A 22,873-nucleotide genomic window follows, 5' to 3' on the forward strand; every position below is an offset into this window, starting at 1 on the left:
AATAATAATTTTCCATAAAATATGTTTGCAGGTTGGAAAGTTACAGCAGCAGCTGGATTCTCTTGGAAGGGTGAAACAAAGCCTATCTGAAGAATATGAGCATCAGCTGGGGAAGGTTCAAGAAGAGGTAAGGCCATTGTTCTTTCCATTATGTCACCAAGGATAAGTCCAGACAACTGGGTTATGTCCCTCATCGACAGCAGGTGAAAATAGAGAGCACTCTTAAGCTGTGATATATGTAGCCTTGTACATCCAGCTCGAGTCAGTAGTCCTCTATCTCCAGCAGGTTGTTTATTCGGCCTGTACAGCTTGACTGAGTTGGTGGGCTCTGGATCTTCTTAGGTCAGGCTTGGGGTCGAGTACTTTGTGCTAGGGTGTAAACCTGGTGGTCCAGGTCCCTCCCCCACTACCACATAGGCTGCTTATTCCCTTTCTTCTTCTGCCTCTTGATTAAACAAAAAAGAAAAAGAAAAGCTCGTGGCTGTGTTTTCCTACTGCTGAGACTAGTCTCTGTGCCTCGGGCCTGGCATTACTGATGGGGATGGCTTGGGCAGTGTGAGTACCGCTGTAGGGCCCTTTTAAGCTAGTTGCATGGATGCAGAACATGTAAAGTGACACATCGGGGAAGTGCATGATGTGTGTAGCTTGGAAGGGGCACAGGGTCAGCCTTTTGCGGGTCTGGAGATGAGTTCTGAGGCCCAGCAGGAGCGGGAGTTGAGCACGGAGGTTTTCGCGAGCTGTTCTACTGCGGGAGTACCATTGCACAAGTGCAACTGTGGCCATTTTGATGACGTGGTGGTTTCCTCTTCACAGCTCTCTGATGCTATCCCGTCTGGTTTGACTTCTACATCATATCCTCCGTTGAGGGTGGGGGGGTTCGGCCCCCTTGCTTCCATTTTCATCTGTTTGTGCTTTTAATGCACCAGGCATTTCTTCTTAAGGGGCAGCAGGGTGAGGTTCACCCCAGGGAGTCAGCTGCTGCACCAAAGAAGCGTAGGCTGGAGATTTTCCAGGAGAATGAAACAGAGTCTCCCTCCTCTCCTCCACTGCTGAGGCAGCCGTTGTCCATGGGGTCAATTGGGGAGGAACCATTTTTTCTGGAGGAGCAGAAGTGCCCTGGGGCTGATGAGGATAACCCCCTCAGCGCCAGGTTGTTTGCCAAGGAGGAACTTTCTTCTTTGCTCACTCAGGCACTCAAGGTGTGTCACATTACTCCTCCGGGAGGGCAGGACCATTCAGTGGCTCCCTCCATTATGTCTGGGATCAAGAGGCCTCCGAAGTCATTTCATGTCCATGAGGCCATGGATGAGTTGATTCAGGCACAGTGGAGTCCCGGACTCTGGCATGAAAGGGGCCAGGGCCATGGCACAACCTTTACTCCATTCTTCCGATGGAGGTGGAGTGGTTTGGTCAACCCAAAGTAAATGACCTGATTATGGCTGTCACAAAGATGACCACCATCCCTGTGGAGGGTGGTACAGCGCAGAAGGATGTGAACAATTGCCAGATCAAGGTGGCCTTGAAGCTTGCCTGTCAGGTGGCCACTGTTAACCTCCAGACTGCGGTCTGTGCATCCTATGCTGCTCGGGCGTCTCTGTCACGGTCGCAGTAGCTTATGGAGTTGGAATCTCAGTCAGCTTCTCTTTTGGAGGCGGGATTGTTTTACATATCTGACACTCTGTATGATTTGCTTATTTATTTATTTATTGCATTTGTACCCCACATTATCCCACCTTTTTGCAGGCTCAATGTGGCTTACAGGATGTGAATTTGGTATGATCGTTACATAGAGTTGGTACAGTTGGTAGTGAATTGTAGTAAAGAGGAATTAATTAGAAGGTACTGGGTAAGGTCATGTCAAAGTGTTTTAGAGCGTTTGGGTGATGTACGGAGTAGTATGATTCATCAGGATTGTTTTGTAAGCTATGTTGAGGGGAAATGTCTTCAAAGGTTTGTAGTTTGATTCATCAAGGATTATTTTTGTAGGCTTTGTTGAAGAGAAATGTCTTCAAAGTTTTGCGAAAGTTGGTTAAGTTGTCCGTGGTTTTCAAGGTCTTGGGTAGTGCGTTCCATAGCTGTGTGCTTTTGTACGCAAAGGTAGTAGCGTATGCCTGTTTGTATTTGGTTCCTTTGCAGCTGGGGAAGTTCAAGTTGAGGAACTTACGGGCTGATCTTCTGGCATTTCTGGGTGGTAAGTCTATTAGGTTCAGCATGTAGATTGGGGCCTCTGCGTGAAATGATTTTGTATACGGTCGTGCAGATCTTGAACTCAATTCGTTCCTTGAGCGGGAGCCAGTGTAGTTTCTCTCTTAGGTGTTTTGCACTTTCGTATTTGGGTTTTCCAAAAATAAGACGGGCTGCGGTGTTCTGGGCTGTTTGGAGTTTCTTAATGGTCTGTTCTTTACATCCTACATACAGAGCATTGCAATAGTCCAAGTGACTTATCACTAGTGATTGTACCAGGGTGCGGAAGACGTATCTAGGGAAAAAAGGTTTTATTCTTTTGAGTTTCCACATTGAGTAGAACATTTTTTTCGTTGTGTTCTTCACATGGGTATCGAGTGTGAGGTTTCGATCAATAGTGACTCCCAGAATTTTCAGATTTTCTGAGATAGGAAGTGTGCAGTAAGGTGTGGTTATGGTAGGATAGTTGCTTGTGTTGTATTGGGATGTGAGGACCAGACATTGAGTTTTTTCTGCGTTCAGTTTTAACTTGAATGAGCCCGCCCAAGAGTGCATGATGTGGAGGCTCTGATTGATTTCGTTGGTTATTTCGTTTAGGTTATTTTTGAACGGGATATAGATCGTCACGTCGTCCGCATATATATAGGGGTTTAGGTTCTGATTTGCTAGTAATTTGGCCAGTGGTGTCATCATCAGGTTGAAAATAGTTGGCGAGAGGGGGGATCCCTGAGGAACTCCACACTCCGGCGTCCAGGTTGGTGATCTGTCATTGTTTGTTACTACTTGGTAGGACCTGGTGGTGAGGAAGCCTTTGATCCAGTTGAGAACTGGGCCTCCGATTCCAAAATATTCTAATAAGTGTAGTAATATTTCGTGGTCTACCATGTCGAAGGCACTAGACATGTCGAATTGTAGTACGAGTATATTTTTGCCGGTTGCAATTGTTTTTTTGAATGAGTTCATTGCAGACACAAGTACAGTTTCAGTGCTGTGGTTTGATCTGAATCCTGATTGAGACTCATGTAGAATTGAGTGTTTTGTTAGGTATTCCGTGAGTTGTTTCGTTACTATGTCCTCCATCAGTTTTGTTATGAGCGGGATGGAGGCGGACTGGTCGGTAATTTGTTAAGGTCCATTGTGCTTTTATTGGCGTCTTTGGCAATGGTGTGAGAAGGATATTTCCTTTGTCCTTAGGAAAGAGACCATTTAGGAGTCTGTAATTCAGTTGGTTCGTGAGGTCTATTTTGAATTGTTTGGGGGCGGATTTTAGTAAGCTGATCGGGCAGATGTCAAGTTTGCATTGAGATTAGGCGTATTTTCCAAGCCAGTGTGTGAGTTCATCCACTGTAATCAAAGTCACAGTTGGTCCATGATCTGTCCGCTGGATATTCACCAGGTTTTGGGTCTAGGCATTCAAGGATGCTTGTATATTCAGTGGTAGTGATTGGAATCATGTGTCGGAGCTTAGTGATTTTCTCTTTGAAATATTTTGCTAGGTTAGTAGCCGATGGGGCTTCTGTGCTATTTGAGGTGACCAGTGTGGTGTCTAGGAGATTGTTTACAAGTGAGAAGAGTTTGTGCGTGTCCTTGTAATTTGGTCCTATTATAGTTCATGTAGTGCATTCTTTTGGCTTGTCTGATTTTGTATTTGTATTTCCTTTGCGTCTGTTTCCATTCATTGAGCGTGTATTCGTCTTGTTTTTTTCTCCAGGCTCTTTCTCATCTTCTAACCTGTGTTTTTAGTTCTTTCAACTCTTCTTTGAACCAAGGGATTGAACTTTTCCTATGTGAGGTCCTAATTTGGAGTGGTGCTATTTTGTCTAGCACTGTTCTGCATCTTTCGTCCCACTCCTGTAGAAATTGGGGTGAGTCTGTAGTTGTTAGTCCATTCGTCGGTGTATATTTGTTGCCAGAATTTCAACAGGATCTATCTTGCCTCTTGTAGTGTATGTTCTTTTTTCTTGTTTTTGTTGTATTGCTTTTGTTTTCCAGAGGAGCGAATGTGTTTGCCTTGTAGTGGTCTGACCATGGTATGGCTTGTCCATTTTGTGTCTTTTATTCTGATGGTCTCTTCTGGTGAAAATTTGTGGGTTATGATGTCTAATGTATGTCCTTTCTTGTGGGTGGGTTGCATATTAGGCCAGTGGAAATCCAAAAGTTGAAGGAATTCCTTGCATTCGTGTACGTTGTTTATGTTTATATTTTCCAAATGAAGGTTGATGTCTCCCACTATAAGAATATTTTGGTAAGACAGGCAGGTGTTTGATATGAAGTCCATGAAGTGTGCCTGGGCAATTTGCCATTTGGCTGGAGGTCTGTAAAATAGGATTATATTTAGTTGGTCGTGCAGGTTGGGGTTGTTGATCCTGACTGAGGCTATTTCGAGTTGGGGAAGGATTGATTCCACTGTTGTTGTGACTGTGAATTGGTCTTTATAAATTATGGCTATTCCTCCACCTCTTTTTCGTTCTCTTGCCCAATGGATACATTTGTACCCTGGTGGGCAAAGCTCTAGGATTATTGGGTCTTTGGCGTTATGAGTCCAGGTTTCATTAATGAGAAGGAAGTCGAGGTCATCTGCTGTTATCCAGTCAGTTATCGTTGTGGCTTTTTCGATTACTGATCTAGCATTAGCGTAGCCCACGTTTACTAATTGGTATTGCTCCCTTGAGTTCAGGTTTGTATTTATTTTTATCAGTTGTCTGTTTTCTTGATGTGTGGATGCGGAGCTCTCTCTTTTTATCATTCCTTGTTGGTGTCTGTGGGTGTTAGGGTTGTGGTGGACTTTGTTGTTGTTTCTTGAGGCAATGATGTGGTGTGATGTTTGTGGTTTGTGCGGTATGAGGTTATTTAGGTGAGTCTGGATTGTTTGTGCTGGTATGAATATGATGAGGCAACGGATAATTAAGGTTATTTTGTAGGGGTACATACCAGCGATGAAGACACTGCAGCGATTTCTAAAGTGACAGTGCCTAGGCTGTAGAGGTGTAGTGTGTGCGGTGTGTCTATTGGGCCCTAGATTGTGACTACAACCCAGAACTCAAACTGCAGCAGCCTTACAGTCCGAGATGTGGGTGTAAAGTCTGTACCTATGATGGATTCCAAATCGACAGTGCCGCTGCCCGGGTTCCGACGTGGAACATGTTTCACATAGTTTCATCAGAGGGGTTAACTCCGTCAACTGCTATTCTTATACATTAAAAGCAAACATGCAGCAAGCAAGCAGGAGGATTAATAAAAATCCTGGCAGCAGACAAGCATAGTAACAGAAAGTCCCAGCAGCATTTAAGCTTGGTTACAGTTCAAAGCGAGGCAAAGCTTACATTTACATTTGAGCTTGGCAACCATTCAACGCAAAGCAGCCTACATTTGCATTAGAACTTGGCAGCAATTCTTACTGATTGTGCTTGGTTTATAGTCAGAGTATAGCAAGCCTGTATTTACAGTTAGAGCATAATAGTGAGTATTACATATTAATCTAATTATCTTGCTGCCCGAGGTGGCTTATGTGTCTGGAGGTCAGAGCAAGCTAGATAGCTGCATTTAAATTAAACTGTTAACAATGTAAGTACAAAGTACAAAGTTATTTCCTTGCCTTTTTTACAGCGAGGCAAGGCAATTGCATTTAACTCATTGCAGAGAATAATATTGTATTGGCTGAACAGAGCAAGCTAGATAGCTGCATTTAAGTTAAACTGTTAACAATGTAAGTACAAAGCTATTTCCTTACCTTTTTTAAAGCGAGGCAAGGCAATTGCATTTAACTCATTGCAGAGAATAATATTATATTGGCTGAACAGTTCATTTGTTTGAGATATTTGAAAGTATCTGCCTTAAATCATTTCAGGGAATGGTGCAATATTGGTGTAGGGCTCAATTGCAGAAAGCAGAGTATAAACTTTTGGATTCAAGTTGAAAGCGGTGCATGCATTTAGCCTTCTATTTATAGCAAGCAAAGCAAAGCAAAGTATATACTATAAGTCAAGCTGAAAACAGTGCATGCAGTTAGCAAAGCAAGCAGTTATTTTATTTATTACATGTGTTGTCTTTGTTCCATGGTCGGGGGAGTTCTTCTGTCCGCCGTTCCAGCAGTGGTCGGCTCCGATGTGGTCGGGTATCGGGGGGGGAGGGGCCTCGGTCGGTCGTGTGGTTCTTGCCCGTTCGCGGCTGGCCGGTCGCTAGTGAGGACAAACAGTCCGTTGTCTCCAGCTCTCCGCGCTCCGGCCTTCTCCCCGGATCCGCGTGCGCTTGAGCGAGGTGAGCTCTTCTGATCCCAGTTCGGCCTCGAGGCCGGCGCCACGAGGCAAATTTCAATACCAGGCAGATAAAGCGGTCGTTCGATCGCTTGAAGCCGCGCAGCGCGGTCTCCGCTTTCCCTCGCCGTCCGTTGCAGTCAACGTCACTGGCCCTCACTCGCTCGACCCGCACTGTGGACAGCTCAATGACCCTCGGATTCTCACAGAGGGCCCGCGGATGCGGGCCCGAGCTCTCGCTGGACCCGCTGCTCTCGCGCCGACTGGATGCCCGGCGCAACGGCAGCTCAGCACCAAGTTGACTCCCGACCGGTCAGTGCTGTTCCGGTTCTGTCGGGATGTCTGTAGACTTTTGGATGGCCCGGCGGCTCCGCTCTCTCCAGGTCCCTCTAGGCCTCGATCGCCCGCAGTTGGATGGGACGCGTGGTGGGGGCACTCTCGACCGGATTGTCCCACTTCCCTGATCCTTGGACTCGGCTGGTTAACGAGCACAGGATCGGACTCCGGCTCTGTCGCCTCCCGGTCTGTTCCAGTCCAGGTAGGACCGGCCAGGTGGATCTCCCTTACTTGGGACCTCCGGAGCTCACTCACCGAGCTCTTCCCACGTCGGCCTAACAGATGTCGTTGGTTGTTTGGGCATGGTGCTGGCTCTGGTTGCAGAATTGGGCTGCAGATGCGGCTTCCAAGTTGCACCTGGCTAGGCTCCCTTTTAGGGGCAAGTTGCTGTTTGGTGAGGACCCGGAGAAGCTGGTTAAGGATTTGTGTGATTCTGAGGTCCAGCGCTTGCCCAAGGATAGGCCTATGGCGCAGTTCCAGTCCGCATGGGTTCGGCTTCAGGAGGCTAAGTGCTACCGGCCTGGGAAGGGTCAGGCGGCCCAGAGGCAGTGTTTTCCTCAGAGCCAACCTTCATTTTGAGGCTCCAAGAAATATAAATAAAATATAAAAAATATAGTGGAATTAGAAAAGGTACAGAGAAGGGTGACGAAAATGATAAAGGGGATGGGACTACTTCCCTGTCAGGAAAGGCTAAAACAGCTAGGGCTCTTCAGCTTGGAGAAAGACAGCTGAGGAGAGATATGATAGAGGTCTATAAAATAATGAGTGGAGTGGAACAGGTAGATGTGAATCGCTTGTTTACTTTTTCCAAAAATGCTAGGACTAGGGGGCATGCAATGAAGCTAAAAAGTAGTAAATTTAATACGAATCAGAGAAAATCTTCCTTCACTCAATGTGTAATTAAACTCTGGAATTCATTGCCAGAGAATGTAGTAAAAGCGGTTCGCTTAGCGGTGTTTAAAAAAGGTTTGGATGGCTTCCTAAAGGAAAAGTCCATAGACCATTATTAAAATGGACTTGGGGAATCCACTGCTTATTTCTAGAAGAAGCAGCATAAAATGTACTGTTTTGGCAACTTGCCAGGTACTTGTGACCTGAATTGGCCACTGTTGGAAACATAAATCGCAAGATGGGCATTCTTCTCACAGGGTCGTCCAAATCGGTATAATCGAAAGCCGATTTTGGACGTCCCCAACTTGTTTTCCGTCACAGGGATGGCCAGAGTTCAAGGGGGCGTATCGGAGGCATTGCAAAGGCGGGACTTGGACGTGCCTAACACATGGACATCCTCAACCTATAATAGGAAGAAAAAGGGCGTCCCTGATGAGCACTTGGACGACTTTACCTGGTCGTGTTTTTCTTACGACCAAGGCACAAAAAGGTGCCCGAAATGACCAGATGACCACCGGAAAGAATTGGGGATGACCTCCCCTTACGCCCCCAGTGGTCACTAACCCCCTCCCACTCTTAAAAATATTTTTCAAAATATTTTTGGCCAGCCTCAGATGTCATACTCAGGTCTGTGACAGCAGTATGCAGGTCCCTGGAGCAATTTTAGTGGGGGCAGGCGGACCCAAGCCCATCCCCCCCCCCCACCTGTTATGTTTGTTGAGGAAACAGCAAGCCCTCCAAAACCCACTACAAACCCACTGTACCCACATGTAGGTGCCCCCCGTCACGCGTAAGGGCTATGGTAGTGGTGTACAGTTGTGGGTAGTGGGTTTTGGGGAGCTCAGCACACAAGGTAAGGGAGCTATGTACCTGGGAGCAATTTATGAAGTCCACTGCAGTGCCCCCTAGGGTGGCTGGTTGGTGTCCTGGCATGTCAGGGAGACCAGTGCACTAGAAATGCTGGCTCCTTCCGTGACCAAAGGGCTTGCATTTGGTCGTTTCTGAGATGGATGAGCTTGGTTTCCATTGAAAATCAGAAATGACCAAGTCTAGGGACTACCTAAATTTCAAGATTTGGACATCCCTGACCGTATTATCGAAACGAAAGTTGGATGTCCATCTTGTTTCGATAATATGGGTTTCCCCGCCCCTTCATCGGGATGTTTTCCGAGGACGTCCCTTTTGATTATGCCCCTCCACATTAACCGGCTCACCTTTATCCACATGTTTGTTCACCCCTTCAAAGAAATGTAGTAGATTGGTGAGGCAAGATTTCCCTTCACTAAATCCATGTTGGCTTTGTCTCATTAATCCATGCTTATGAATATGCTGTGTAATTTTGTTCTTTATAATAGTCTCTACCATTTTCACCGGCATAGACGTCAGGCTCACTGGTCTATAATTTTCCAGATCACCTGTGGAACCTTTTTTAGAAAATTGGCATTACATTGGCCACTCTCCAATCTTCCGGTACCAGATTTTAAAGATAAATTACATATTACTAACAATGGTTCTGCAAGTTCATTTTTCAATTCTGTCAGCACTCTGGGATGAATACCATCCGACCAGATGATCTGCTAATCTTTAATTTGTCAGAGTGCCCCATTACATCTTCCAGGTATACAGAGATTTGTTTCAGTTTCTCTGACTCATCAGCTTTGAATACCATTTCTGGCACTGGTATTTCTCCCAATCTTGCTTGGTGAACACCAAAGCAAAGAATTCATTTAATCTCCCCACTATAGCTTTGTCTTCTCTGAGTGCCCCTTTCACGCCTCGGTCCAACCGATTGTTTTGCCGGCTTCTTGTTTCTAATATACCTAAAAACGTTTTTACTATGTTTTTTCCTCCAACTCAATCTTTTTTCAAAGTTACTCTTTGCCTTCTGTTTCAGGGCTTTGCATTTGACTTGCCATTCCTTTATGTTATTTCTTATTCTCCGAGGACAAGCAGGCTGCTTGTTCTCACGACTGGGTGACGTCCACGGCAGCCCCAGGAACAGAAATCGTCCCAGCAACAAAAGGTTTGCTAGAGCCTACGAGCGCGTGGGCGCGGCCATCTTCCCGCCATCGCGCGAGAGCCCCGCTTAGTCTTGTTTTTTCCGCGGTAGAGAGAGACTGCTTTTCGGTCTCTCTCCTCACCAGTGAACGAGCCTTCGCCATCTTTTTTGAGCGTGTTCCTCCCTCCTTCTTTCATTTTTCTCCTGTACCCTGTCTGTAGAACTAAAAATTAAAAAAAAAATTTTAAGTCCCTTAAAACCTTTATTTTGGCCCTTTTAAGTTTAATTTCGGTTTCATCGTGGCCCTCTTTGGCCGCCTGTATGGGTTTTCCCTTTTGTGTCTTTATAATTGACACAATCGAGGATTTTGATTTCGCCGCCGCTATTTTTCCATCCATGTCATCGAGGACTCCCAGCGGCTTCAAAAAGTGGGCGATCTCAGGTACCGACCCCCATGCGTGATGTCTCCAGTGCCTTGGGCCCGACCACCGCCCAGACGCATGTACGTTGTGTCTTAGCCTTAAAAAGCGGAAACAGGCATCGAGAAAAGCTGTACGGGATCGTCTTTTTGGAGCGTCGACATTGGTTCCGCAGTCGGCGTTGTCGATATCGGCACCGGAGATGGCATCGACCTCAGGAGCAAAGGTATTGGCTGTCCACCTCACGCTGGGAGCAGTGAGCCGTCGAGTGGGTCTCCACCTGCCTCGAAGACTTCTGCTGTACAGGCCCACCGGAACCAACCACTCTCGGACCCGACCCAGAGGAGGCGTGTGGACTCCACGTCCTCCTCGTCGGTACTGAGGAGCATCGATGATGTGCTTCGACCGAAGGCTAAGAAGCATCGTCATCGGTCTCCTTCGAGACATGGTATCAGGAGCTCTGGCGCATCGAAGGATTCGGCACCCGTGAAGTGCCGGCTCCGGGAGGAGCGCTAACCCTCCATTCAAGAGGTGTCAGTCTTTGGACAGCTCGGTACCGCCTCCTCAACCTCCACAGATTCTGACGCTGACTCCTGCACCGACCTCACAGCCTTTCTCGACAGCGAATCTGGACGAGCGCATCCGAGCCATTCTTCCAGGTCTTCTGGAAGGGCTGGTGCGTCAGTCTGCTCCGATGCCAGGGGTGCTTGCGCCCCCGGTACTGTCGATGGAAGCGGCAGCTGGCTCGTCGCCTGTGGTGAGGTCCCCGACGCCGGTACTGCCTGCGGCATCGGCTGCCACCCAGGTCGACTCCCCGTTGACATCGCTGGAGGGAGCTTCATCGCTGCCGGCATGGGAGTCGACTTCTCGACATCGCCATCGAGGACATGGTTCCTCAGTGTCGAGACGGGCCCGGTTTCGGACTGCAATTAAGGAACTCTTGTCCAATACCGACGAGGATGCCTTGTGGGATGAAGAGCAAGATCCCAGGTATTTCTCTTCTGAGGAGTCTTGTGGTCTTCCCTCTGATCCTATTCCTTCACCTGAAAGAAAGCTTTCTCCCCCAGAGAGTCTTTCTGTCTTGTCTGACGACTTGTGAGCCCTTGGGTCCCTCAGGAAAACGAGGGGAGTCCCAGTTGTTTCTCCAAAGGACAGCCGAGCACCACGAATCTTCACCCGCGGCGACCACCGTTCACCAGGGGTTGAGCCCCCAGCTGCAGGTGGCCAACGGGGCTTCCGGAACCGTGGGGGGTGGACGGACTGACCGGACGCTGGGGAACCGAACCCACGAACAGCCAGGGATAGGTCCGGCAGACAACCAAGAGTAGTCCAGAGACAGGCAGAAGGTCAGGGCAGGCGGCAAGCAGAGTAGTCCAGGGACAAGCAGAAGGTCAAAGGAAGCTGTTGGGAAAAGCAGCAAATCCACAGAGCACACACGTAGGCTAGAACCTCTGGAGTCAGAAGCTGAAGCAAAGATCTGCGGAGAACCTGCTCCTTAATACTGTCAGCCCGCCTCAGCTGACAGGGGCGGAGACTTCTGATGACTTCCCTTGCGGAAACCTCTTGGAGTGGCTCTGCATCGGTCTTCAGGCAGGACCTCTGTTCCTTCCGCCCAATCAGGGTTCTCCAGGGCGGGGTCTTGGTTCCCGCGCCCAAGACGCGGAATAGACGCCAGCCCGGGATCCCGGCGCCATCTTCTCCGCTGGGCTGCGCGGGAACCCCAGAGCCGGCGATGGGGAGCAAGGGGTCGCGAAAGCCGGCCCTGGGCCCCGATCCCAGAACGGCCGGCCAGCTCCCCAACAGATCCCGGCCAAGCCCACCCCGGGACCATGATGGCCGGCCATGGGGCAGGAATCAGGTAAGCCGCCCGGCGGCGGAATTACAGCCGGCCATTCCCGTGAGGGTTCCTCTTCGGGGTTCGCATCCATAGGGGAGCAGGCTAAGTTCGCGAGGGACGCGACACTTTCTTTCTCTTCATTTGTCCAGGAAATATCTGTGGCTATTCCCTTCCCAGTGGTCTCTGAGGATGAGCCCAGGACTGAGATGCTCGAGGTCCTTGACTATCCTTCACCACCTAAGGAGTCATCCACGGTTCCTTTGCATAATGCAGAAACTGGATGAAACCATTAAGTAATCCCACCATTCCTAAGAAAGCTGAGTCCCAATATCGGATTCATGGAGAACCTGAGTTGATGAAGTCGCAGTTACCTCACGACTCTATGGTTGTGGATTCCGCTCTCAAGAGAGCCGGGAGTTCTAGAGATTTTGCCTCGGCACCCCCGGGAAGGGAATCTAGAACTCTAGACTCTTTTGGGAAGAAGGCCTACCAGTCCTTTATGCTCATGGCCAAAATCCAGTCTTACCAGCTCGTCATGAGCATTCACTTGAGGAACACGGTGAAGCAATTGGCGGACTTGGTCGACAAGCTCCCTCCGGGGTAGGCCAGGCCTTTTCAGGAGGTGGTCAGGTAGCAGAAGGGCTGGGGTTCTATTCCAGGTACTTCCTTGTGCAAAAGAAAACAGGGGGGATGCGTCCCATCCTAGACCTAAGGGCCCTGAACAAATTCCTAGTCCGAGAAAAGTTCAGGATAGTTTCCCTTGGCACCCTTCTCCCCATGATTCAGAAAAACGATTGGCTATTCTCTCTGGACTTAAAGGATGCTTATACTCACATTCCGATACTTCCAGCTCACAGGAAGTATCTTCGATTCCGTCTGGGAGTGCAGCACTTCCAGTATTGTGTGCTGCCCTTTGGTCTGGCGTCTGCGCCAAGAGTTTTTACAAAATGTCTGGCAGTAGTTGCAGCGTCGCTACGCAGACTGGGGGTGCATGTGTTCCCTTACCTCAACGATTGGCTGGTGAAGAACACCTCCGACACAGGAGCTCTCCAGTCCATGCACATGACTATTTGACTACTGGACCTTCTCGGGTTTGTAATAAATTACCCAAAGTCCCATCTTTTCCCTATTCAGAAATTGGAATTTATAGGAGCGCTGCTGGATTCACGGACGACTTGTGCCTATCTCCTGGAGACCAGAGCAGACAATCTTCTATCTCTATTTTCTATGGCCAGAGCATCTCAGCAGATCACAGCTCGGCAGATGTTGAGACTTCTAGGCCATATGGCCTCCACAGTTCATGTGATACCCATGGCCTGGCTTCACATGAGATCAGCTCACTGGATCCTAGCTTCTCAGTGGTTTCAAGCTGTGGGGGATCTAGAGGATGCAATCCAGCTGTCCATCGATTTTCACAATTCCCTTCAGTGGTGGACAATTTAATCCAATTTGACCTTGGGACGTCTTTTTCAAATTCCTCAGCCACAAAAAGTGCTGACAACAGATGCATCCCTCCTGGGGTGGGGAGCTCATGTAGATGGGCTTCACACTCAGGGAATTTGGTCCCTCCAGGAACAGGTCTTTAGATCAACTCCTGGAGTTTGTGAGCGTTCTGGAACGCTCTAAAGGCCTTTCAGAGATTGGCTGTCCAATCAAATTATCCATATTCAGACAGACAATCAGGTTGCCATGTACTACATCAACAAGCAGGGGGGCACCTCATCTCGCCCCCTGTGTCGGGCAGCCATCAGGATGTGGCTTTGGGCTCACCATTACGGCATGTTTCTCCAAGCCATGTATCTGGCAGGCGGTAAACAACAGTCTGGCCGACAGATTGAGCAGGATAATGCAACCTCACGAGTGATCGCTCAATTCGGGCGTCGTTCGCAAGATCTTCTGAGAGTGGGGCACCCCCTCGGTGGATCTTTTTGCCACTCGAATCAATCACAAGGTCCCTCAGTTCTGTTCCAGGCTTCAGGCCCACGACAGGCTAGCATCAGATGCTTTTCTCCTGCATTGGGGGTTAGGCCTTCTGTATGCGTATCCTCCCATACCTCTGCTGGGGAAGACTTTGCTGAAACTCAAGCAAGACCGCGGAACCATGATTCTGATTGCCCCCTTCTGGCCACGTCAGATTTGGTTCCCTCTTCTTCTGGAGTTGTCCTCCAAAGAACCGTGGAGATTGGAGTGCTTTCCAACCCTCATAACTCAGAACGAAGGGGCATTTCTGCATCCCAACCTCCAGTCTTGCTCTTATGGCCTGGATGTTGAGGGCATAGATTTCGCTGCTTTGGGTCTTTCTGATTGTGTCTCCCGGATTTTGCTTGCTTCAGGAAAATTCCATGAAGAAGTGTTACTTTTTCAAATGGAGGAGGTTTGCCGTTTGGTGTGATATCAAGGCCCTAGATCCTCGCTCTTGTCCTACACAGACCCTGCTTGAATACCTTCTACACTTGTCAGAGTCTGGTCTCAAAACCAACTCTGTAAGAGTTCATCTTAGCACAATTAGTGCTTATCATCAATATGTAGAGGGTAAGCCTATCTCTGGATAGCCTTTAGTTGTTCGCTTCATGAGAGGTTTGCTTTTGTCAAAGCCCCTGTCAAACCTCCACCAGTGTCATGGGATCTCAATGTCGTTCTCACTCAGCTGATGAAGCCTCCTTTTGAGCCACTGAATTCCTGCCATCTGAAGTACTTGACCTGGAAGGTCATTTTCTTGGTGGCTGTTACTTCAGCTTGTAGAGTCAGTGAGCTTCAAGACTTAGTAGTGCATGCTCCTTATCTCAAATTTCACCATAAGAGAGTAGTCCTCCGCACGCACCCTAAGTTCTTGCCGAAGGTAGTGTCGGAGTTCCAACTGAACCAGTCAATTGTCTTGTGAACATTTTTTCCCCGTCCTCATACCCACCCTGCTGAACGTCAGTTGCACACCTTGGACTGCAAGAGAGCATTGGCCTTCTATGTGGAGCAGATAAGCCCTTCAGACAGTCCCGCCCAAATGTTTGTTTCTTTTGATCCCAACAGAAGGGGAGTCGCAGTCGGGAAGCGCACCATTTCCAATTGGCTAGCAGATTGCATTTCCTTCACTTATGCCCAAGCTGGGCTGACTCTTGAGGGTCGTGTTAGAGCCATGGCAGCATCGGTGGCTCATTTGAAGTCAGCTACTAAAGAAGAGATTTGCAAGGCTGCAACGTGGTCATCAATCCACACATTTACATCTCACTACTGCCTTCAGCAGGATACCCGACACGACAGTCGGTTTGGGCAGTCGGTGCTGCAGAATCTGTTCTGGGTTTAGAATCCAACTCCACCCCCTAGGCCCATTTTTTATTCTGTTCCAGGCTGCACTCTCAGTTAGATGTTCTGCTTCGTAGATCAGTCCTTATGTCCTCGCTGTTGCGAGGCCCAATTGACCTTCTTTGTTGTTTTGAGAGAGCCTGGGTGCTAGGGATACCCCAATCGTGAGAACAAGCAGCCTGCTTGTCTTCAGAGAAAGCGAAAGATACATACCCACCCACCTCCCCTTTGGAGTTGTCCTTTTCTTTGTTATTGCTTTATAATTTAACTAAGCGGGACTCTCGCGTGACGGCCGGGAATATGGCCGCGCCTGCGCACTCGAAGGCTCTAGCAAACTTTTTGTTGCTAGGAAGATTTCCATTCCTGAGGCTGCTGTGGACGTCACCCAGTCGTGAGAACAATCAGCCTGCTGTCCTCGGAGAATATCTGCTACAGGTATGTATCTTTCGCTTTATTTTCAGTCGGATTCATCTTTCATTTTCTGAAGGATTTTATTTTAGCTCTAATAGCTTCTTTCACCTCACTTTTTACCATGCCTGCTGTAGCTTGGCCTTCCTTTCTGCTTTTTTAATACATGGAATATAACCGGCCTGGGCTTCCAGGATGGTATTTTTAAACAGCATCCACGCCTGCTCCTCTAGGATTTTTTTTCACCATTCTTCTTATTTTATCATAGTCTTCTTTTTAAAAGTTAAATGTTAATGTATTGAATTTCCTGTGTGCACTTACTTCAAAGCTGATATCAAATCTGCACCGTATACCAGTTTCTCCATAAAGTAGTCCTTAATTTTGTTAATGAATTTTACCTCCCTAGCATGCCCAGTTACATTTACCCAGTCAATATTGGGACAATTGAAATCATCCATTATTATAGTGTTCCTCTGTTTGTTAGCCTCCCTAATTTCTCACAATATCTCCACATAAGTCTGTTCATCCTGGCTAGGTGGACAGTTGTACACTCTTATCACTATCTTTTTCCCCTTTACACATGGAATTTCAATCGATAGGGGTTCCAAGATATGTTTTTTGTGCTGCAGAATTTTTAGTTTATTTGATTCAAGGCCCTCCCTAACACACAATGCTACCCCTCCACCAATTCGATCCATTCTATTACTACGGTATAATTTGTACCCTGGTATGACAATGTCCCACTGGTTATCCTCCTTCCACCGTGTCTCAGAAATGCCTATTATATCTAATTTTTCATTTAGGTAGATATATTCTAACTCTCCCATCTTATTTCTTAGGCTTCTGGCATTTGCATGTAGACATTTGAAACTATATTTTCCTATTTACATCTTACTCAGCAGTTGAGAGTGATAATTTGCAGTCTTGAAAATCCGTCTACTTTTATTTAAAGACACCTGGTCTACTATGGTCTCTCTTGCAACCTCACTATCAAGATGCCCTATCTTCCCTGCTTTGGTGATATCTTTGAAAGATACCTTGTTCCAAACCATGTGCTTTTGAACGACTGTCAGCCTTCTCCCAGTTTCTAGTTTAAAAGCTGCTCTATCTCCTTTTTAAATGCCAATTCCAGCAGCCCTGGTCCCATCCTGGTTAAGGTGGAGCCCATCATTCTAGAATAGGCTCCCCTTCCTCAGAATGTTGCCCAGGTTCCTAACAAATCTAAAGCCCTCCTCGTGGAACGGGGGAGCACTTCTGAAAATGCTACCCTAAAGGTTCTGGATTTGAGCTTTCTACCTAAGAGCCCAAATTTGGCTTTCAGAACCTCCCTCCCACATTTTCCTATGTTATTGGTACCCACATGTACCAAGACAGCCGGCTTCTCCCCCAGCACTATCTAAAATCCTATCTAGGTAACGTGTGAGGTCCGCTACCTTCGCACCAGGCAGGCAAGTGACTAAGCGATCCTCATGTCTACCAGCCGTCCAACTACAACAGCTGCCGTCACTCTCTTCCCACTTTCATCCAGCCTCTGCCCTCCCTCATGCTCCCCCTTCCATCCAGCCTTATGGCCCCTCTCTGTTCTCCCCCGAATCCAACATCTGTCTTCTCTCTGTCCCCGCTCCCTCCACACATACCCATCCCTTCTGCTGCTTCTTCTCTAGATGAACAGCAGGAACGGCAAAACAAGCTGCAGCCACATGGGACTGAACTCTCTATACATGCAGTTGCCAGCTGTGCCCTGGAACAGGAAATTATGTTTGAAGGGCAGGAATGTCAGCCGCATGTGTTTAGAGTCCGGTCCCGTGGGTGTAGCATGTCTTGCCACTGCTGCTGCTCATCTAGAGAAGCAGCAGCTGCATGCATCGGTGTCTGTGGGAGGAGCGGGGCCATAGAGGATGCAGACATTGGATTAGTAGAGCAGTAGCGGTTTGAGTGGTGGTGGGAAGGAGGGGGATTTGCCTTAGCACCCCTGAGAGTTTGCTGCGGAACACCAGGGTGCCGCAGTACACAGTTTGGGAACTGCTGCCCTAAGTCAAACAAATTTAAACCAAGTACCCCTAAGCTTCTACCAGCAGAGATTTTGAAATGAATATTAATGAGACCTAGATTAGACCTATTTATAAAACAAGAGAAAAGAAAGGTCCTTCATAAAGTTGTCCATAGTTGAGCAATCTGGTTTCATCTTTTCTCTGGGAAAATGAAACAAGAAGTCTGATTGATCAATATGGGCAAGTTCTCCACTTTTGTGAAGTATTGGCTTTTGTTGTTTTGTTTTGTTTTGGGGGGATGTTTTATAAATGGGTGCCAATTAACACCTTTTAATGCACATACCAACTTAAACCTAAAAATAAATAGAACATAGTAATGACACAGAAGTAGAAACTATCTTCAGAATATACAAGGAATGCAGCCATAGCCACTTAAACTTAGTGTGGACTGTCTTAAAATGTGGTGTATATTAGCACACATATTGCTTTTACAGTTTTAATGGGACCTTTGGGCTTTTAGGATGAAATGAGGGCTCTGAGTTTTGACTTCAGTGTACCGATTCCACAATCTGGTCACTTTTCAGAGACAAATGATTTCTTATTTTAGTTTTGAGAACTGTTATTTATTTATTTATTTATATCCCACATTTTCCCACCTATTTGCAGGCTTATGTGGCTTACATATTATCGGAAAGGCGATTGCCGATTCCAGTAAGAAAACAAATACAAAGTAGTGTCCGGTAAGAAGACAATCCGGTGAGAAAAACAAATACAAAGTAATGTTGGGTAGTATAGATTGGAGTGGAACCAACACAGTTATGGTGTGTTTGAGTGGAAGAGTTATGTTATGTCCATTTCGTGCTTTGGGTTCGTTGTGTTGCAGAGTCCCGGCAATTAGGTTGAGTCGGTAGGGTAGGCCTTTTTGAACAGGTTGGTTTTTAGTGATTTCCAGAAATGTAAGTGGTCATATGTTGTTTTCACAGCGTTTGGTAGTGCGTTCCACAGTTGTGTGCGTAAGTATGAAAAGCTGGATGCATAGATAGATTTGTATTTAAGTCCTTTGCAGCTTGGGTAGTGGAGATTTAGGTATGTTCGTGTGGATCTGGATATGTTTCTGGTTGGTAGGTCTATGAGGTCTATCATGTATCCTGGGGCTTCACCATGTATTATTTTATGCACTAGGGTGCAGACTTTGAAAGCAATACGTTCTTTTATAGGGAGCCAGTGTGGTTTTTCCCGGACGGGTTAGATGAAAGGAGTTGGTTTCACATAAGTACATTGAAGGAAACTGGAGAAGTTCTGTAAGATCCATTTTTGTTAGCGGTAGGCCTTCCCTTTCTGCATCTGCCAAAAAACTGTAATATTACCCAGACCCTCATTTTGCAGTGTTTCAGTGCAGTAGAGGGAAGGCCCCAGAATGGCTAGAGGCAGCAATTGAATTAAAGTGAACTCAAAAAGTGTTCATAGGTGATGTCTATGCCTCCATAGAGGCCTGCATCCAGTCTGCCACCTTTTCTCTCACATATATCCATCTTGCCCTCAGCCACTCTCCCTCCTTCTCTCTTATGCATGTCCCACTTGCCCTCAGCCACTGTCTCTGAGAGGTTGTTGATTTTGCTGTCTCATGAGATTGGGAGTTGCAATATCAACAGGCTCTTTGTGCATTTCAACACATATCAGATACTGAAAAATTTTCTAAAGCCCTGTCTGATGTTATCAATTGTCTATGGCAGCTGCCGATATAAGGAATACAAACAGTATTCTTGATCCAGTTCCAGTCAAATGGACCAAAATGTAACCTTTAGTGTTACAAATGGTTAATCAGAGCCTCTCCACTGGATTGGTTCCCTTTAAGTGGAAATTTTCATGTATTCATCCAATCTTAAAAGCATGAAGACCAATCCTTCAGATCTAAAAAATTATAGACTCATCTTTAATTTGTGTTTTCCATCAAAAGTTTTAGAACAGGTTGTTTTAAAACGACTTCAAGATTTTATTGAGAAAAACTAATGTCTTGCATCCTAGGACAGGCGGGTTTCCGTGTTGGTAATAGTACTGAGACCATAATCACCTACAGTGATCTTATGAAAGTTTGCATTGAGATGATATGTTTTGGCTGTTACTTTGGATTTGGCATCAGCCTTTGATCTGATAGGTCATGGATTATGGATTAAACGATTATAACAAGGGAAAATGTATTTATTTATTTTTATTAGAATGATATACCCGCTGTGGCCTAAACAATAGGGGAAGGGAAAGGGAAATGGGACTTGATATACCACCTTTGTGGTTTTTGCAACTACATCAAAGCGGTTTACATAGTATATTCAGGTACTTATTTTTGTACCAAGGGCAATGGAGGGTTTAAGCAGTTTACAAAAATGGAAAATCTAAAAACAATAAACGATATACGTATAATAAAACAGCTTAAAAAAAAGAGGAAATGAATTGCGTCATAAGGTAGAAGGAAGGTCAGAGTCTTCAGGCTCGTTTAAAGGTCTGGAGATAGGGTTGATTGCGGATATTGAGAGAAGGTTGTTCCAAAGTTTGGGACCAAGATAACAAAGCGGTGTGATGTGTAGTTGTTAAGCGGAGTTGTATAGGGAGGGAAGGGTAAGAAAGTTTTGGTCAGCTGATCGAAGAAAGCGCAGAGGTGTGTAGGGGATAAGAAGATTAAAGAGATAAGGCACAGAGGGGCCCTTTTACTAAGCCGCGTAGGCACCTACTTGTACCTATGTGCCAAACTGGAATTACTACCTGGTTACTGCATTTGGCGCCCATCCACTATGCTCATCCGAAAAATAATTTTTTTTTTTTCTGACATGCGGCAGCTACGCTTCTAGACCATTACTGACCGGTTACCGTATGAGACCTTACTGCTAGGTCAATGGCTTGTGGTAAGGTCTCAGACCCAAAATGGATGCATGGCAATTTTCATTTTGCCACACGTCCATTTTTGCCAAAAAAAAAAAGGCATTTTTTTGTAGGAGCGGTGAAAAATAATTCTGCTTGCACCCAAAACACATGTCTACACTACCGCAAGCCATTTTTCAGCGCATCTTAGTAAAAGGACCCCAGAGAAAAGCTTTGCCTTGAAAACAAGAGTAAGGAGTTGAATTGTGTACGTGCAGATAAGGAAACCAATGTGATGTGGAGAGGAAGGGATAGAATAAGGGAATCTGAGGCAGCCTTAGGGGAAGAAGTGGATAATGAAGGGTCAAGACTTGTACAATATGAATATCCTGAAAACCTGACTGGCAAGGGTACTCCAGGACTGGACTTGGGAAACACGAATGTAGTCTGTGCAGGAATTTCTGCTTTTAACATTAAAAGATTACAGACAATGTAAAATGCAACTATTAGGCTCCTGGGAATTTAGGGAAGTTTGATCATGTTACTTCTCTGTTTGTTAGATTTCATTGGCTGCCATTCTAGTACAGAATATGTTTTAAACTTTTGACACTGGTACATAGTCAGCAACCTGTTTGTTTACATTCTTTAGTAGCCATACCTATACTAGGTTTTGACATCTTTGAGGACTGCAGAATAATTGAATGCTGCGAGGCAAATGGCAATTTACCCACTCTAGAGCTTATTATTGGGTGACACCTGTGCTGTGGAATAATCTTCTTTGAGAGATAAGAGTAGAAGCAAGTTTTATAAAATGTAGAAATTGTGAAGACGTATTTTTTTAAACAGGCTTTTGGTGTCCACTGGACTATCAAAGGAGGATACATTAGTGGATGTCTGGATTGCTGTCTTAAAGTAGAGAACAGAACAGATCCCAGATCAAGATCACAGAACAAGTACTTTATTTTTTTTTAAAACCCACGTAGTCCACGTTTTGCCCACATATGGGCTGCCCAGAGGTATAATACAAGTGCAAGAGTGCCAAACACCTTGTTTTCTCGGTTTAAAAATGTGGCAAAGCTCTTCAGTACTGTAAACATACCACTGCTAACAGCAGCTGCTTGTTGAAAGATGAGTCAGTGTCATGCTTCTGTTAGCAGTGGTATGTTTGCAGTGGTATGTTTACAGTACTGAACAGCTTTGCACATTTTTTTTATTTATTTATTTATTTTAATTTAAGATAACTTCAAGATACAACTTGAATGAGCAAAGATGATTTACAAAAGGAAAACAGCTCAAATATTATACATTCTATATTGGTTATCAATAAGTCTGTACATTAAGAAAAGAAAAATCAAATATATATTCAATTTTACAATATAGAGTGTAAATGTTTCTAAGTTTATACATCTATAGTCCACAACAATGAAGGCATATCTCAACCCTTTTTTCTATATTTGAAAAAAAAAAATTTTTTTCCTTTAGAAATTTTAGGGACAGGGGAGGAAGTTCCATGGATTCCTAATATTTACGGAGTAGATGTTACAATTTGTCTTGGCTGGCTTGAGGGTAGCAGGGCTATTTTAGAGTCCAAAAAAGAATTAAGTTGTTTGGGGTCAAAGAAAACATATCTAATAGAAATTCAATTTTACAACACATTTACATGGGAAGTTTAACCAATAAAGTGCCCCAGCTGAAAAGCCTTAGGACGTAACTTAAGAAATTCTTTACGACTTCTTTGGGTTGCCTTAGAAACATCCGGAAACATTCTTATCTTAAAGTTCACAAAAAGTTGGTCTCTGTGAAGAAAAATTGTTTGAGAACCCAGTCTCTATCCGGTTGCAGTACAAAGTAGACTATTAAGGTCATTGGCACCAAGCCTAAATTATCGTCTTCTAATGTCTGTGTTAAGTTCAAATCCAAAACGTCAAAAGACGTTTCGGGTCTTTGACCCTCCACTTGTTCTTCTTCCCTTCTTTGTATGGTAATAAATAATATATTTTGATATAGGGAGAAATGCTGTCTCAGGAATTTCCAGAACTTCACGCATGTATTTTTTAAAGGTTAATGCAGGTGCTATCATAGGTTGTTTTGGAAAGTTTATCAATCGTAATATATTAGATCGCTGAGCATTTTCCAGTTTTCTATCTTGTTCTGGAGATATAAATTTTCTTTATCAAATTAACTTGTAATTGTGAGTAGTTTGTATCTCTTTTAAATATTCTCCGTTAATGTCTCCAAATTTTTCACCTTTACAGGTATTTTATTTAGGAAAGTTTGAGATTGGTCACATATAGAAGAGATTTTTTTTATAGTGAGTTTTCCAAACTCTTCAAAGCTTCCCAAATAGCTTCCAAGGTAATATTGTCTGGCTTCTCCCCTAGAGCAGACTTACTTGGTAACTCCCT

The 22,873-nt window shown here is 45.6% G+C and overlaps 1 protein-coding gene across 6 annotated transcripts in view; it reads left to right on the forward strand.

The window, feature by feature from the left end:
* The window catches only part of CEP63 (centrosomal protein 63), an 802,181-nt gene that overhangs the window by 278,730 nt on the left and 500,578 nt on the right, over positions 1 to 22,873 (forward strand). For all 6 annotated transcript variants that reach the window (XM_030217144.1, XM_030217149.1, XM_030217147.1 and 3 more), the window contains one exon: positions 32 to 127. In XM_030217144.1, the coding sequence (XP_030073004.1) occupies positions 32 to 127 (96 nt within the window). The remainder of the gene's footprint in view (positions 1 to 31; positions 128 to 22,873) is intronic.

This window comes from Microcaecilia unicolor, chromosome 10 (assembly GCF_901765095.1).
Source record: "Microcaecilia unicolor chromosome 10, aMicUni1.1, whole genome shotgun sequence".
In the NCBI taxonomy this organism is placed as follows: Eukaryota; Metazoa; Chordata; class Amphibia; order Gymnophiona; family Siphonopidae; genus Microcaecilia; species Microcaecilia unicolor.